The following is a 15472-nucleotide window of genomic DNA, read 5'->3' as shown; positions in this document are numbered from 1 at the left end:
AAAGCGAGCTTGAGACCTTTGAACACATCAGGAATTCAAGATGGGGTTGTTTGTGCTTTTAAGGAAGATATGCAAGTTCAAAGTAAAATTACTAGCTGGTTAATGAAGATGTAATACAGAACTTGAAGTTTGGTGTTTGTTGATAAGTTTTAATTTCATACCTGACAGTGCAAAAGAAATGTGTGAGAGGGTTTTTGTAAAAAAATGTTGGACTATTAGAAAACCAATTAAACCCGGGATCTGTTACTAGTGATTGATAATTTACAAGTGATAAATCCACAATAATACAGGAAGATGAGTGCTTTGGCTTTTTCTCAGTTACTGTTTTATTTTGCAAGGGTAACATTTGTTCTGCTGAGTGGCATGTTTTAGTTTTTTGTTGGGCTGTTCCGGAATGCACTGTTTTGGCCTTGTATCTAGTTCCCAGTTTTTTATTGATCATTATTGTATACAATACCATATTTACCTTAGGAGATTGTAGGATTTCTACAATTTAAATTAAAGAAAAAAAAGAAGAGAGGGGAAACAAAACTGATAATTACTGTATACAGACTTTCAAATGTTAGTGTTATCTGGCCCAGCTACAAACTTTTTGGAAGAGTATTTTAGAAGGAACTATTAAAAGTGTGATGAATAGCAGTGGGACACCACTAAAGCATTAATGATCCATGGAGGAATAACACTAAAACAAATTTGTGGCTATCAACCTTTCACTTTTGAGACTTACGTTACAAATGCTTCAACCCCAGGCTTAGGAACCTTTCCTTCATTTGTTTTGGTGACTTGGGAGCAAAGCATGGTGATAATTTCCTATGAGTCATACATGTTATAGATGCATAACATGTTATTACTTTGCCTGATGTAAATAACATGCTTTGTGCTACTTTGGACATGTGTGTTTGCTGGTGTTGCTGTGGATCCTGTGCCTTCTTTTACAGCAAAAGGGAGAGGATGTGTGTGGCTGAGGATGGTGCACAAAAGGGTTTCCCTGCTTTTGAAATGTCAGCCTTTTGAGAATGTGGAGTAATTGTGGTGCAGAATGGGGCACTTTTTCTAACACATTAACGATTGGGATTATAAAAAGATTTTTATATTAGTGTTAATTATATGTTTGATAAAACATTATGCTTATCTATGTATAGCTAGTCCGAGCTTTTAATAGCATTTTATTTGTACAACATTTCATGTGCAAACCTGATTAGTATTTTAAGGGTGAAAATAGCCTGAAAACTCTTCCAGTCCATTTTTTAATGGTGTCCATTTCTCTTAGTCAAAGCAGTAGTTACAGACAGTAGGAGGCCATCAAAATCTCGTATCTTGCTTCATATGTTTTCTAAGACAAGAGACAACATGTAAGATGTGTAAGCAGGTTGTGACATCCAGCCTGTTACTCTTACAGCAGGTCCAATAACTCATGTTTTGCAAAAATGTGTATTCCAGAAAGGCAGGTAGGCTCTTCAGAGAACCATTTTGGTAGTTTTGTCTGTTAGTAGATCTTCCAATCAGCAAGTGATAAGTTTGAATTTTAATGCTTGTGTATCAAGTGACGTAGAAGCTCTTGAGTGCTTAACATGTCCATCCTATGGCAGCTCACAGGGGCTGTCTAAGCAGGTCACTGTACTAACTCTCCCAGTCTGGTATTACACTTGCTGAGTCTGGCACTGCACAAGGCTTTTTTATTGGTCAAATCACACTTGGTGCTCTTCTCTGCACCCTGTCCAGTTTCTCAGCCTTTTAAAAACAAACCTAAAGCAAGCAAACCCCATCATAGATGACAGAGCTGAATATCGGGTTCTAGTATAGGTCTGTGTACACAAGGCAGGTAGTGATCTTTTGTGTTCTTGTTCTCAGTCTGCCCCCATTTATGCCAGCAACATTTGCATGAAACCTGTTGCTGCAGTTGCAAGTCATTGGCTTACCTTGAAATTACCTGCTCATTCATTTTTATAGTCATCATATTCAGGGATACACTCCCTGCTACTGCCAGTACCACTTCTGCTTCTGGGATGGAATAGTCCATGTGGCCTGGGAAGGTACAGTGGTTGGTGCCAGTTGGCTGGCAGCTGCTCAAGCTGCAGGCAAGCATCCAGTGTGCACCTAGTTTCAGTATAGAAATCCATTCTGTTCTGGTAAAGCAGCTGCTACCATGTCTTCCTGCAGCTTGCACATGGTAGGAATACAACCGTATCAATGAATCAGCATTTTCCTTCATCTTGTAAAGGCTTGAAGCTATTGCCAGTCAAAACTGCTTGTGCCATCCTTTCTTTTGCTGCATCTCTAGAGCTGTAATCTTCCATTGCCATCCTTTTTGACCATATCTTGAATATAAAGGCTTGCACATAAAAACTTACAGAGTTATTTTCTAAAAAATCTCTTGTAATAGATTAAGTGACTTTACCTCCAAATACACATTTTATTTTCTAGTGTGGTATTCCAATTTCATGGCTGCTAAATAGGTTGATAAGAATATGGGAACAAAGCAGTATAGCTAGAGAAAGGTGTAATTATTCCACTTGTGTTCAAGTGGTTTTAGTAGAATGATAATCTTTTTTGTTTTTAAATGAGAGTAGAAGCAGCTGTTTTCTGCTAAGTGTAAGAGAGAGTCTCTGCTTCCAGTATGGTAATTTTGAGGGAATGCTTAGCTTTGTTTTGTTAGAGGCTGATGTAGCAGTTGGAAGGTCATCGTTTTAATTAATTGAAAAAACCTCTACAAAGTACAAAGCCTTACAGAAATTGTAATTACAGGAGTCTTTAACCATGTAGTGCAGCATGTGGAAGCTACTTGTAAGACAGAGTCATCCTTTAGTTTTGAGATTACGTTAAATCCCAAAGCCTGTAATTATATGCATGTTGCTGGCAGGAGCCCATGCTGGGCTGATTGCGTTCAGTGAACAGGGTTGTTACTTGCTGTTTCTCTCCATGAGACCTACAAGCATCCTGGAAAGCACAGTACCTAGTACTTTCACTGCTGCTTTTGCTGAGAGGGCAGACAGACTACTTTGGGTTTGGTTTATTTCATTACATTTTGAAAGATTTCAGGTTCTTTACTAATTGTCAGTTCAGGAGATGCAAAGATAAATTATTAGTAATGCTCCAGAAAGTAAGCGCTCTCTTCTGTCACTGTAAACCAAACCAAAGAAAGGGTACAGACACATGTACCTTCTAGAAATGCAGCAATACCTGATTCATAAGATCTTGATCATGCAAGGTGCGCATGGGTTGGGGCAGTCCTGAGCACAAGTACAGGCTGGGCAGAGAAAGGATTGAGAGCAGCCCTGAGAAGGACTTGGGGGTGCTGGTTGACGAGAAGCTCAGCATGACCCAGCAATGTGAGCTCGCAGCACAGAAAGTATCCGCATCCTGGGCTGCATCCAAAGCAGCGTGGCCAGCAGGGCAAGGGAGGGGCTTCTGCTCCTCTGCTCTGCTCTGCTCTGGTGAGACTAGGCTGGAGGAGAGACTCTACTGCACCCAGCTCTGGGACCCTCAATGTAAGAAGTACATGGACCTGCTGGAGCAAGTCCAGAGGTCCATAAAGATGGTCCAAGATCTGGAGCATCTCTTCTGTGAAGAGAGGCTGAGAGACCTGGGGTTGGTTATTCAGTCTGGAGAAGAGAAGGCTCCAGAGAGACCTTAGAGCACCTTCCAGTAATTATAGAGAGCTTAGAAAAAGAGAGATGGCAGGTTTTTTACATGGACAGATAGTGATGGGAAACATTTTTAAGCTAGAAGAGGAGGGATTTAGGTTAGATGTTAGGAGGGAATTCATTACTGGGAGGGTGGTGAGACACTGGAACAGAATGCCCAGAGAAGTTTTGGATGCCTCATCCCTGGAAGTATTCAAGGCCAAGTTGTATGGGGCTTTGAGCAGCCTGGTCTAGTGGATGGCAGGGAGATTGAAACTAGATGATCTTTAAGGCCTGTTCCAACCCCAAACCATGTGAAGATGCTGATGATGACTTGTTTCTGAAGCAAATCTCAGTTAGTTGTGGCTATGCTTGAATTTCCTTTGAGAGACTACAACGTACTTGTGCTATGAAAGTTTCTAATTTTCGTAGTGTGTGCAGCATCTTCATATGTTCCAAATCTTTTAAGTCTGTAATTATTTTTAAACAAATATTTGTGGCTAAGAAAGGGTGGAAAAAGCTGAACAGTGTGCCAGTAGCTGAAATGAAGTTAAGAGTGAAAAGTCAGAGTTGTACTGAAAGGTTTTTTAAGATCTTTTTCTAGTGAGAAACATCTCTTAACCTTTGTATATCAACATGGTTTCACTGAAAAGGACAGGTTTAGTTTTTCCCAGCAATTGAAACAGATTGATAAGATAAAGATTTTTTTTGTGAAGCTCTGGTGTGGGATTGCTGTAAAGGGTAATGTAGGCAATGCTGTTCCTTATGTTGTGCTAAAAGGTAATGTGTACTGGAGAGTTGTTTTCATGTAGGAAAGATGTATGTATTCTCTTTCCCTTAATACTGCATTATAAATTGTGTAAAATACATTGTTAAATCAGACTTCTAAAAAAGTCAATTAAAATGTGGATCTGCTGTGTTGCAGATACTTCATAATACTTCAAAAAAAGGCCATTGCCAGGATGTGGCAATGTTTACTGATTTTACCACCACTTGTTTACTACCCACCAATTTTAAAAGGCTAACATTGCTTGGAGCCAATAAATGAAGATTTTGGGATTTTTTACCTAGAAGGCCCCGAAATTATTTTTCCTAATCACTTCCTAGGCAGTGAAGCTAAAATACTTGTATGGTGCCATGCAGTGGTGTTTTGGCATCAACTTAGATCTTCAACGATGTATTCTTGTAATCTCTTAACCACTTTCAACACACATGTCCTTGCTTTTTGACATGCTGAATCTCGTACATGACATGTTCTCCAGTGAGGATCTTCTGAAGCTAGAGCAGCTTTTATGACTCCTAATGACCTGTAAAGCATTCTGCTGCAATGTCTGCGTCAAATTACCCAACAGTGTTGCAAAGGTGGTTAATATAGCTAGAAAATAGCTGCTGTAGTTGATTTAATAAAAACGTAAATTTACAAGATCCTCCAAATTATGCAAAGCTGACAAGTTGTCTGTTTTGATAATCTGAGCACTGGAGAATAACAGGGTGTCTTTATTTCACTCGCATTTTTATTCCTTCTCCCTGCAGTGAAGGGGAATCTTCATAATAGAGCAGTATTTATTGCAAAATGCTGGACTGACTGAATGGGAATGCAGCTCTTCCCTTCGGGATGAAAAATTTTGTTCAGATAGATCAGTATTGGTATAAGGTTGTATCAAATGCTATAGTGGAAATGCTTTAGTTTTCAAAAAAGAAGTATCCATATAGCCATGTGTTATTTTCAGAGCTAAAGTAAGTCTCTTTGTTCCTTAAAAATCTGACTTTCCATTTGAATAATGTGCTAGGTGCCAGCAGTAACCTGTAAAATGATGAAACAAAATACTGAGTTGTACAAAATCTTAATGTGTTAGGATCTCATAATATTTCATTTCAATATTATGCGGGTAGATCCAGTAGATATCACTGTCTTCCTGACACATGAAGCACTCGATAGCTGCATGTCTTTCTCCTTGTCTTAATGTTTTCTTGAGACTGTTGTTTGAGTACATTGCTGTCCTCACTGAACCCCATGAGCTGGCTTTCTTTAAAGGTCTGGGTCTGTGGTGAATTCACACCACTGTGACCAAATGAGTTCTCTGTGGTGCATCTGCCTCGCTGTGGTCACGCACAAACTTACATGAAGAAAAGTAGGAGCATGCAACATCCAAAACCAATTAGGGTAGCTCATGTGGACAAATCCCCTGACAAGTGAAAGAGGGGATGGGGTGTAGCTGGTTTTAAGGTGATTTTCAGTCACTGTGTGAAAGGAGACGTTTGATACAGTGTGAGTGGAATTTTACGTGGGTTGTCCTCTGGGTGCGTATATTCCCGTGAAACAGAAAGGTGTGTACAAGTGTATATACTCCTGTCAAATAGAAGGGTGTGTTTTCTGCATGAGACATTCATTTTTTGCAAACTCTTTTTTTCCTCCCCCAATTTCATATTTTGCATAATTTGTATTCTTCACTGAATACTGGTTCTTCACAAAAATTTCCTGATTGTATCTAAATGTCACACTGTATAAAGATTGTAATCTTCAATTTAATTTAGAGAAATTTCATTAGGTATTTTTTTTATCCTACAGAGAAGTGTAATAGATCATAACATTTTTTTTCATTCATTTATTTCAGCTAATGTGATCTGATAAGATTAACCAGAAGTTTGTGTTAAATAGGATACATATATTACACTGCCTGTCTTATCGTATGGAAATATAAGCTTCTTTCATCTAGTGACCTTCTACTGAGTACTTATGAATACAAATACAGTTGAGAAAGCATTTGTATGTTATATATATTCTAGATTTATAAATAATCTTTCAGGCTGCTGAAGAAAGGAGTGAGTGCAGCAATGAAATTGATACAAATTCATGGTGCTGCCCAAAAGCATCACAATGAAAAAAGATTTTTACAGATGAGTCCAGAGAAAATTGTAACTAAATGTGCAACTCTGTTAATTAATAAGGAAGAAATGTAATTACTAGAGTTTAGCCTGTGTTATATATACTATAAATAAATTCTTAGTATGAGGGTTTTTGATCTCCTAATATTATATTACCTACCTTTTTGTTTTTACCTTCTCCCCCATATTTCTTCCTGAAACCAGCTGAATCTAGCTGCAGAGCTGAACGACAGACACCTCAGAAAATTATGTCTGTTTATTGGGATGTTGAAATATTTAATAATCACAAAATCCTTAATTTGGTTAAAAATATATATATATTAACACATGAGGTATAGTTAAATTAATTTCAGGACTAGGACTTTGGACAAGAACAGTTCTGTTAATCCTCACAATTGTTGTTCTGAAAGAAGGTGATAAAACCATGTCTATCATGAGTGAATATTTTAGAAATTGTTCCAATAATTACATCTTTTCTAGACCTAGCAAAAATGAGGAAAAAAATACGCAAGTACATACAATAGATCTTTATGTTCCATGCTGTATTTGAAGCATGAATTCTTTGTTTTCTGAAATCTTTTTGAGAAATTCAAATCCGTACGTGACCTCCCTTGGCAAGGACAGAAAAATTGTCTGAAGAAACTTAAGCAAAAAATAATCCCATTGACTTGGTTGGAAGTGACTGTTGCAGTGCTTCAGAGGCTATTCAACATACACACCAGTAATCTAGAAGTAGTAAACAATACAATAAGCTTTTCGGATCAAAGAATGCATCTTTTCACTGTTAGTAAAGCCTTATCTGACCAGATCTGCTGCTGGTTTTGCATATATATCACAGTGTCTGTATAACTGTTACAGTTTTACACATTTCCGCTTAATCCCATTTGGACTCAGCATTTCCTTACCTAAAGGCTTGATTTTTTTTCTGGCGTCTGAAGTCTGTCTTTTGCAGCCTCCTAGCTCTGTAAGTGTGCTCTGTTTTGCATCCTCTGCCAAAGGGGCTGAACCAGGATAAATCATGAAGTCAGATCACAAAGGCAAGCAGCAAGCAGTTCTTCCTCATGGTGTAGATACAACCTCTTGCCGTTCTCTGCCCAGCAAAAGTCTTCAGTGATGTTAAGATTGCACAAAAGTTAGCTCTTGAGTTGAGACCTGCTCAACAAAATCATGTTCTTTTGAGCACTGCAGGCTCACCTGGCACTGATTTTGGCAGGTGATGTCAAGGTCCATATCCAAACAGATGGGAGTGGAAACCTTACTGCCTGGTGTAGACAATGCTGACCCACAGCTGACTGGGAAGAATCAAAGAACAAATGTTAGGGCAGCTAAACTATCATCTTGCAGTATCTTCTAGTTGGCCATAAGTTAAGGGGAAGTGTTTAAACTGGTCTGCCTGGGTCCAGCAAAGTTTATGGCATCAAGGACAGGCATCTGTCAGATGAGGAGGTAGTAATAAGGATTCTGGATGCCGATCTGCAGAAAGAGAGCAGCAAGTTCAGGCAGCTTCGGTGTCTCAAACCTGAAAGAGCTGTGAGCAGGGGCCGTGTGCTGAGGCAATAGCCTTTGGTTTCTGGAACAGTTTGTCCAGGGGAGCAGAGAGAAAAGAAAGCAGATATAACGTGGTATTTATTGGTATTATTGATGTGAGGTTCTGTTACCTGAGCAGGAGGTGGCAAGAAAGAGAGGTGGCAAATTCTTTCCTCTAAAAGCATATTCCCCACTTAGCCTTCTCTTGGTTTTCTCTGTATGGGAGAACAAGAATACACAACTCCTCTCCCCTTTCCCTCCATAATAGTCCCAAGATTTTCTGTTCGCTTTCTGGACCACTGAATTACTCTGACTTAAACCTTCGCCTTCATCCTGTGGTTTCATCCCTCCTTGTATGCCCTGTCCATCCCTGGCCGGAGGTCTGTGCTTACAAGGATGGAGCCATCAGTCCATGCCTTCAGGTGCATCTGCTTTTCCACTGGTTGGGTTTTATGGCTCTCTGGTACAAGAGCAGCTACAAGAAGCAATAACAAGGTTGGTGAACAAATGACTCGATTACCCCTATCTGGTTTTAATGAAATAAAATTTCACCAGGTCTGTCTGGGCAATTGCAACTGTACTGATGGAGTGTTTCACCTTACCCTTGGAAACGTGGCTGTTGCTCCAACCAATAAAACAAAAATAAGAAAAACAATCACTGTAATAGTAGTGAGTTGGAGTAGGGGAAGCACAGGGCTGCAGATGCAGTGAGGAGCAGGCAGGGAGAGAGAAACGGCTCAGAGTGTGAAAGCTGTCCATGCTTCCTTCTGGCTTTCTGTAGCTGGTGGTAGAAGGTGTGCACCATGACTATAACATTAAATATAGTGATGGATAGAAGACGGCAGAAGATAAACTAAGCAATTTTGTAATCAAAGCATGTGAATGGGACAGAATATATGAAGACAGTTTGAAATATATCACTCAAGTGAAGCATAGATCCTGAGAAAGAAATAATGATCTGTTGTCTTAAAGGAGAGTATCTGGTACAGGGCTTGGGGTTTGTGTGTAGATTTGATGTGATAAACTCTATATGGAATATTTTGGTTTGCTTGCTTGGCTTCTAGAATGGGTATGGAGTTTTGTCCATAAAGGTGGTATGGAACTCTAGTTTAAGTGGTATGCTCTACTTCATAATTTTCTGAATGATTTGTAAAAGCAGGTTAATTTGCTGTTTAAATAGGCATGAGAGAACATAAAATTCCTCGTGAGCTGAAGAAATCTTAACAAATGGTGCAATGTTTGGCCAGTAAATGTTCAGGTGCACTAAAATCTGCTCTCTTCTCCCTTTAGTGAAGGCAGAAAATTCGATTAGCTGTGTGTTTTCTATTCAGCATCATTTTATTTTGGTGTGATCAAATGCTTGGTGGTCCTGCCCACACACACCAATCCATCAATTCCCTCCACTCCCTCCCTCCTCCTGTGGTCTGTGCTTCAGCGTCTGTAATATACTTGTCTACAATTGTCAAAAAGCTTTCATGGTTATCAAATCAGGCTTTTTCTTTTTCCTTCCTTACAGATCTGTAAGATTAAATCTTTAATATGCTTTGATTAGAATATTTCCATTTGAAATAGGCTCCTTCTCCCCCAGAAGTAGGATTCCCGGTGTTTTTGCCCTATTTATCCAGAGGGAACAGTAAGGGAAAGGATAGATATAAGGAAGGAGGAGAAAAAGCACCCGGTCTTGCTGAAACGTGGGGCCCTTTGCCTGGCACAGCGACCATCACTCCCTGCAGGGTCAGGGAATGCGAGAGGCTGGGAGATGTGTCCCTCTAATATCCGCGTCTGTGTGTGCAGTTGGATGCTTTCTAGCTTTTAAAGAAATACGGCTTTTTAAGCCCTTCATCTCCTCATGCAGGTGGTGGTGATGGCGGTAGTAGTTGAATGACACAGCTTTGCTGGATGACACGGAGCTGATCTCTGCATCAGCCAGGAGGAATTAAGCTTTGTCACTCCCCGCCGGGGCTACCTTTTGCCTGGTATGTGCAGGAGGAGGAATTCACAGGCTGCTGCTGCATTCACCCAAGCAGAGCCTGAGCGTGCTTTGCCAGGGGAGGCAGGCAGCCAGAATGATAGCTGTCTCTTTTAAATGCCGCTGTCAGATCCTGAGGAGACTTGCGAAAGGTAACGTGCTTTCCTTCTTACACATCCAGGGGCTCCGTTGCATCCTTCCAGAGACACAGCCTGATGTTTTTACTTTTAAATATGACCGTCCTTCCTATGTACTGTCAGGCAACAAAGAACTCCTGATACAGGAGGGTGTACGGGCTCTTTCAGTTACCGTTCCTACATGTCCCAGGCTGTGGTCCTGTTAGGAAGATAGATTTCCTTTTTTCTTTTTTTCTCTTCTTTTTTTTTCTTTTTATTTTCTTTTTTTTTTTTTTGGTTATTGCTAAAAAAAGGTTTTTTTCTCAAGTGAAGTGCTAAAGTTATTGTAAGGTGCAATTGTTTTGTATTTTTGCTAACTGCTCAGTGGAGTCCCTCCTGGGTCAGTGCATGCTCTGCCTTACTGGGAACAACTGACACTGCTATCCTGGACCTGTATCCAGAATGAATTTCTGTTGTTTCATGTCCTTTGCGAGCTATTTTTACCTGTGCTTTAGATGCCAAAGACTTTTCTATGTGATGAGGTATGGATAGCAGCATGTGTTTTTTCAGGACTGCACTGGCATGTCACACTTTTGAAGTTAATTTGCCTGTTAGAGCAGTATGCATTTTATCTTACTGTAAATCTTTGTAGTCTCTTGTTTTACCGCTCAGAACTTTAAAATACTACTCAGAGTCCTGTGTGATTGTTAAAGCAGATATGTGAAAACCTGCCTAGGACACCTTCCCTGTTCAGGAACATACCTTATTTTCTAAAAAGAATGTTTACTTTTTAAAAAAAATCTGTTATGTTTGGTAATTTTTTCCCTCTCTATGTAGAAAGGTTTAATTTGGGATTTTAGCTCGATGTTTTGATGGAAACTTCCAACATTGTAATAGTGTTATGTGTCTGCAAATAAGAAGCTTCTATTTTTTGTCTTGGGTGCTGTGAAATATTTAATGGCTGTTACCATGCAGCTGGATATACATCCGTATGTGCATGAAACTCTTTTAATCAGCTTAGCTTGAAAAATCAGAAATCTTTGATTATTAGTCAGGATAGCTCAAAATCAATTAGTGTTTTATTTTGCAGAAGCATGAAAAGGTAGCATGCTAATACTATGAGATCAGTAATAGGAAGAGAGAAGAATACTGCAATCAAACTTATATAATCATTTTCATGTTACTTAGATTGCTTTGTGGGGCCATGTTGTTCAAAACATAGGAACTTACATATTTATTAATCATCCTCTCAATAGATTTGCTTCTCTTTCAAATCTGTGCTGTGTGATGCCTGTTTTTCTCGTCTGTGTAAAATGTTTCGATTCTGGTAGCTCTGTTACACATTTATCAGGTTGAAAATCAGTGTATTCCCTTTTTCTGGTGTGAGCAGAGCAACCTTTTTGTCTGCTGATGTCTTTATCAGACAGATCTGGGCACTAATTTAATCTGTCACTGATGAGAGTTGTTACTTCACTTAAATACAGTTTCCCTGTGAATAATCAATAGCCTTATACATCATAGCCATCTTAATTCTTTCATGCTTCCGTCGTTCAACAGAACTCAGGCTAGTGGGTTTTTTCTCCTTTGAAATAATCTTAACTTCCTTTGAGACTCCTCACTCCTCCCACTCCCTCCCAATAGGAGCTGGCATGATACTATTGATGTTTTGCATTAGTGTGCTTTATGGTTGTCTCTAGTTGATAAAGTCTAGAGGTATGTTCATATATTCATTCTCCTGTAAGCCATGTGCATGCTGGACTGGTGTTGCTGTCCTAATTGACAGGTTCCTGAGTTTTCACTGCTGAGTAAAACCTTTGTTCTTTTATCTAGTTCTCTGGGGTTTATGACCTTGGCGTTTACATCTCAGACAGCAGTTAAGGCCTGCTCAACACAGCCAGCCTAGCTGAGGACAGGGATGCACCTTCACATTGTTAGTGTGGAGAGGATTCTTGCCAACAGCTTGCAATCTCCTGCTGCTGTATCAGCTGGAAGATCTCCTTTCCTTCTAACTTGATAGTCATGGGGTTTTGCGCATTCATTGCGTTCCTTTGCTCCAAAAGAAGTTTTCCTTGCTTTAGTACTTGCCCCCAGCCTGTCTCTGCTAGGGTCTTTTTCTTCTGCACTAATCCTGTAGCTTTGTGCAGTTCCCCAAAATAATTTCTTTACTGTCTTCAGGCCCTCCTGTGGTGAAAAGAAACAGATATGCTGCACACTGTATTAGTGTCTTGTGTTTTTAATAAAAGATGTGTGGTTAACTGTACACAAAATGTGGAAATACCAGCTTTATTTATGTTACGTCATTTTTCATGCCTGTCTTGACAAAGTAAGCTTGTAACGTCATTTCTTGTTCTTTCAGATAGGGCTGTAAACAGAAATGCCTCATCTGTGCAACTGGAGACTCTCTAAAGGCAATTCTTTCCAACATGGAGATATTCAGGCAATATTGTATTTTACAGCAATTGCACTCCCCTCTTGTACTTCATCTTAACCTTTGAAAGCAAAGAGGAGAGCTTCTTTTGTATGTCTTTCTATTGCTGCAGGTACTTACTTTGTAATTGAAAAAAATTCTGGCAGGAGAATCTTCAAGTGTTGTGAGCTAATTTCAAGGCAAAAATATCATATAGTAGTGGGAATGCTCTCCAAACCCTAGTCAGTGACCCACTCCTGCTCTTCCTTCTCATAGTTGTGAGTCAGAGCTTGCAGCAGATAACCCTTACCTCTCTTGACCTCATCTCCAGGGTCATCTTCAGATGGGAGCATTAGTCTTCTTCTTTGTCCTCTGCCTTCAAACGTACACCATTCATAGGAGGCAGGCACAATTATAGAATCACAGAATGGTTTGGGTTGGAAGGGACCTTCAAATGTCTTCCAGTCCAGCCCCCTGCCCTCAGTCCTGCTTCACTGCTGCCCCTGCCCATGCACTCCTCCTGTGTCGTATTGCCTCTCTGGGTACAAGGGCTACTGTGGCTGCTGCAGCTGCTGTACAGAAGTCTTCTTCTGTAGTTCCACTGTATCAATCACTCCCCCTCTTAAAGCAAAATATGTGGCAAACAAGAAGTGTACAATAATTATTCATGTGGGAAATTTAGAAGACTGAGATTAGGCCCCTTAAAATGTATTACACTTCAGTTTTGTGAGTCTTAATTTTGGAGGTCAGTACATTTTCAGTAATGAAATTGCACTTTACCAAGGTCAGATGAAGGTTCATATTTCTGTCCATTAACAAGCAACCATGGAAGAAAAGTATTACGTTATTTGATGATGCAATTTGCAAGAATGATGCCGTGTGAGACTTCTTTCTCATAGGTGTTGAGACATGATTTGAATTTAGATCTAGTCTACCTAGTTAAGAACAAAAATAAGCTGCTGTTTTCTACACCAGTGTGTTGATTCTATGCTGTTTTTCTGTTATGCATTTTTTTAATAGCTGCTAAAATGTTTATTGTGGATGAGAGTTTGTGCTATAGTTACCTGATTTCTTTCATGAATAAATCTTTCATGCTTTTACATTTGAGCTGAAATATTGTTGGGTCAGTCTCTTTTTACTGTGATTATCTATACGTATTTGAATCTCTGTGTGTATGTATATACATTTTAAGCAATGTTGGAAGTAGTTAAAAGGTTCTGAAAAGAGAAAAGGTATCTTCTTACCATATTAGCTACTAAAATTTGCACTGAGAAGAGGGTTTTGTAATTTTTGTATATTAATTTTTTCTCTCCTTTCTATCCCAAAAGAGCAAGGTAAGCCAAAAGCTACATTTAGAATCTGAAGTAGTAGCTGTTTTTATAGTTTTCACAATGAGAAGTACTGGGCTTAGAGAGAATGATAACTTATATTTTGACCAAGTGAATATAAGGAGAGGCCACATTTGAAGTTGCAAGAGCAACCACAGATCTGCGCTTCATACAGCTGCTTGTATTGTAGGATGATTTTTTTATGCAGTGGAGAAATACTAGGGTTTTTTTCCCCCCAGTTTATTCGTATAAGACCTTGGGCATTGAGCAGTATGTTGTGCATACCAAAGAGCCTGTGGTAATCCCTTACATTGCATATATAGGCTAAATAAAAATGGTACAAATTACAGTTATTATGTTAAGTACAACAATGAACAATATACATATATAATATATTATAGTGAAAAGTTGCTGAAATGTGTAGGCTGGTCAGTTTTACAGGTAAATTAACCACTTTATAGTTTAAAAATTGCCTTTCAAGCAGTGCATTACGAAGCCTTGGCTGTGGTTAATTTATGTACGGACATGTTCGTTTTTTCCCTTTATTAGCCGGAAGAACAGGACTTTTAGGAAGCTGTGTCAGTAGTATAAAGTTACTTACAGAAATGGGTCTCTTTGTTAGAGTCAGGAATGCAGTTTTTAACATACACAGATCAGTGAAGTTATTCTGGATTTTATTATAATGGAAACAGAATAGGAGCACTCTGATAAAGATGTCAACTGTTGTTACACAGGGCATAGCATGAGGAGCTGAGTGGAATGTCTCTCACCCATCAAAGCTTTATAGCCTATCTTCAGGATAATTTATCACCTACTGCGCATACAGATCCTTTCTGCAGACATATATTTTTATTCTCCCAGTATGTTTCCAATACAGTGAGATAAAGCAAGCTTTAAAGGCAAGATGCTGCACTCCATTTTACAAGATGATCAGTTATCTAAAAATTGGATTGGGGCCTAAAGCATCAAAGGATGAATTCTGAATGTAGCTGGACGTAGGTTATACTTTGCTTTGCCACAAGCAGCTACAGCACAACAAACACAGATTTTTTTTTTTTAAAGTATGAAATTAAAGTGGTGTAAAGACTTGACATCAAGGCTGTCTAGTACCTTATTACAAACTTGACAGTGTTCCAGAGACTCATCTCTGGTTAATTAATTATTTTAATAGTAATTCTAATTATGTGGTCTCTTTTTGCCAATAAATTGTTTATAAAAATGCAAGTTAACTACTAGAACTGAGTCAACAGCTTGCTTTGAATGAAGTAAAAGTCACAAGTAACAATATCTGTAGGGACTTTTAAACATTGGTTGCTTCCCTGTCTTTCTAAAATTAGTTCTGAATATTCAGAAAACTCTTAAATGTCTGATAAGTTCTATAAATAGGCAGTCAGTATGGATTTGTTGGCTTTGTGCATTAGGTTGGGGTTTCAGAAACAAACTTTGAGGTTTTTCATACTCAACACCTATTTATCCAAGTTGTCCATATCTCCCAAGTTTTTTGCATTTTATTTCTGAAAGTGACTTCTGTGTTTCTTCTGACTTAGTAAACAAGCTACAGTGAAAGAATAAAGAATAGAAGCAAAATCTGGAAACTTTCTTTTCCACTAGCATGT

At 39.0% G+C, this 15472-nt stretch overlaps 1 protein-coding gene across 4 annotated transcripts in view; it reads left to right on the top strand.

Annotated features, from left to right (window-relative positions):
• Window positions 1-15472, top strand: part of LOC121672688 (glutamate receptor-interacting protein 1-like) — a 175538-nt gene that overhangs the window by 55581 nt on the left and 104485 nt on the right. Inside the window, exon 1 of one of the 4 annotated variants that reach the window (XM_042045430.1) lies at window positions 9755-10157. The exons of the other annotated variants lie outside the window; for them this stretch is intronic. Coding sequence (XP_041901364.1) covers window positions 10103-10157 — 55 coding nt within the window. The 5' untranslated portion in view covers window positions 9755-10102. Of the gene's footprint in view, window positions 1-9754; window positions 10158-15472 lie in introns of those variants that run through there. 4 annotated transcript variants of the gene reach the window in all.

Source organism: Corvus kubaryi, unplaced genomic scaffold, assembly GCF_017639235.1.
Source record: "Corvus kubaryi isolate FWS band 111438036 unplaced genomic scaffold, C.kubaryi_AGA036_p1.0 64854, whole genome shotgun sequence".
NCBI classification, from domain to species: Eukaryota; Metazoa; Chordata; class Aves; order Passeriformes; family Corvidae; genus Corvus; species Corvus kubaryi.
Note: the sequence above shows the minus strand (reverse complement) of the source record. Positions and strands in the feature narration are given on the sequence as shown.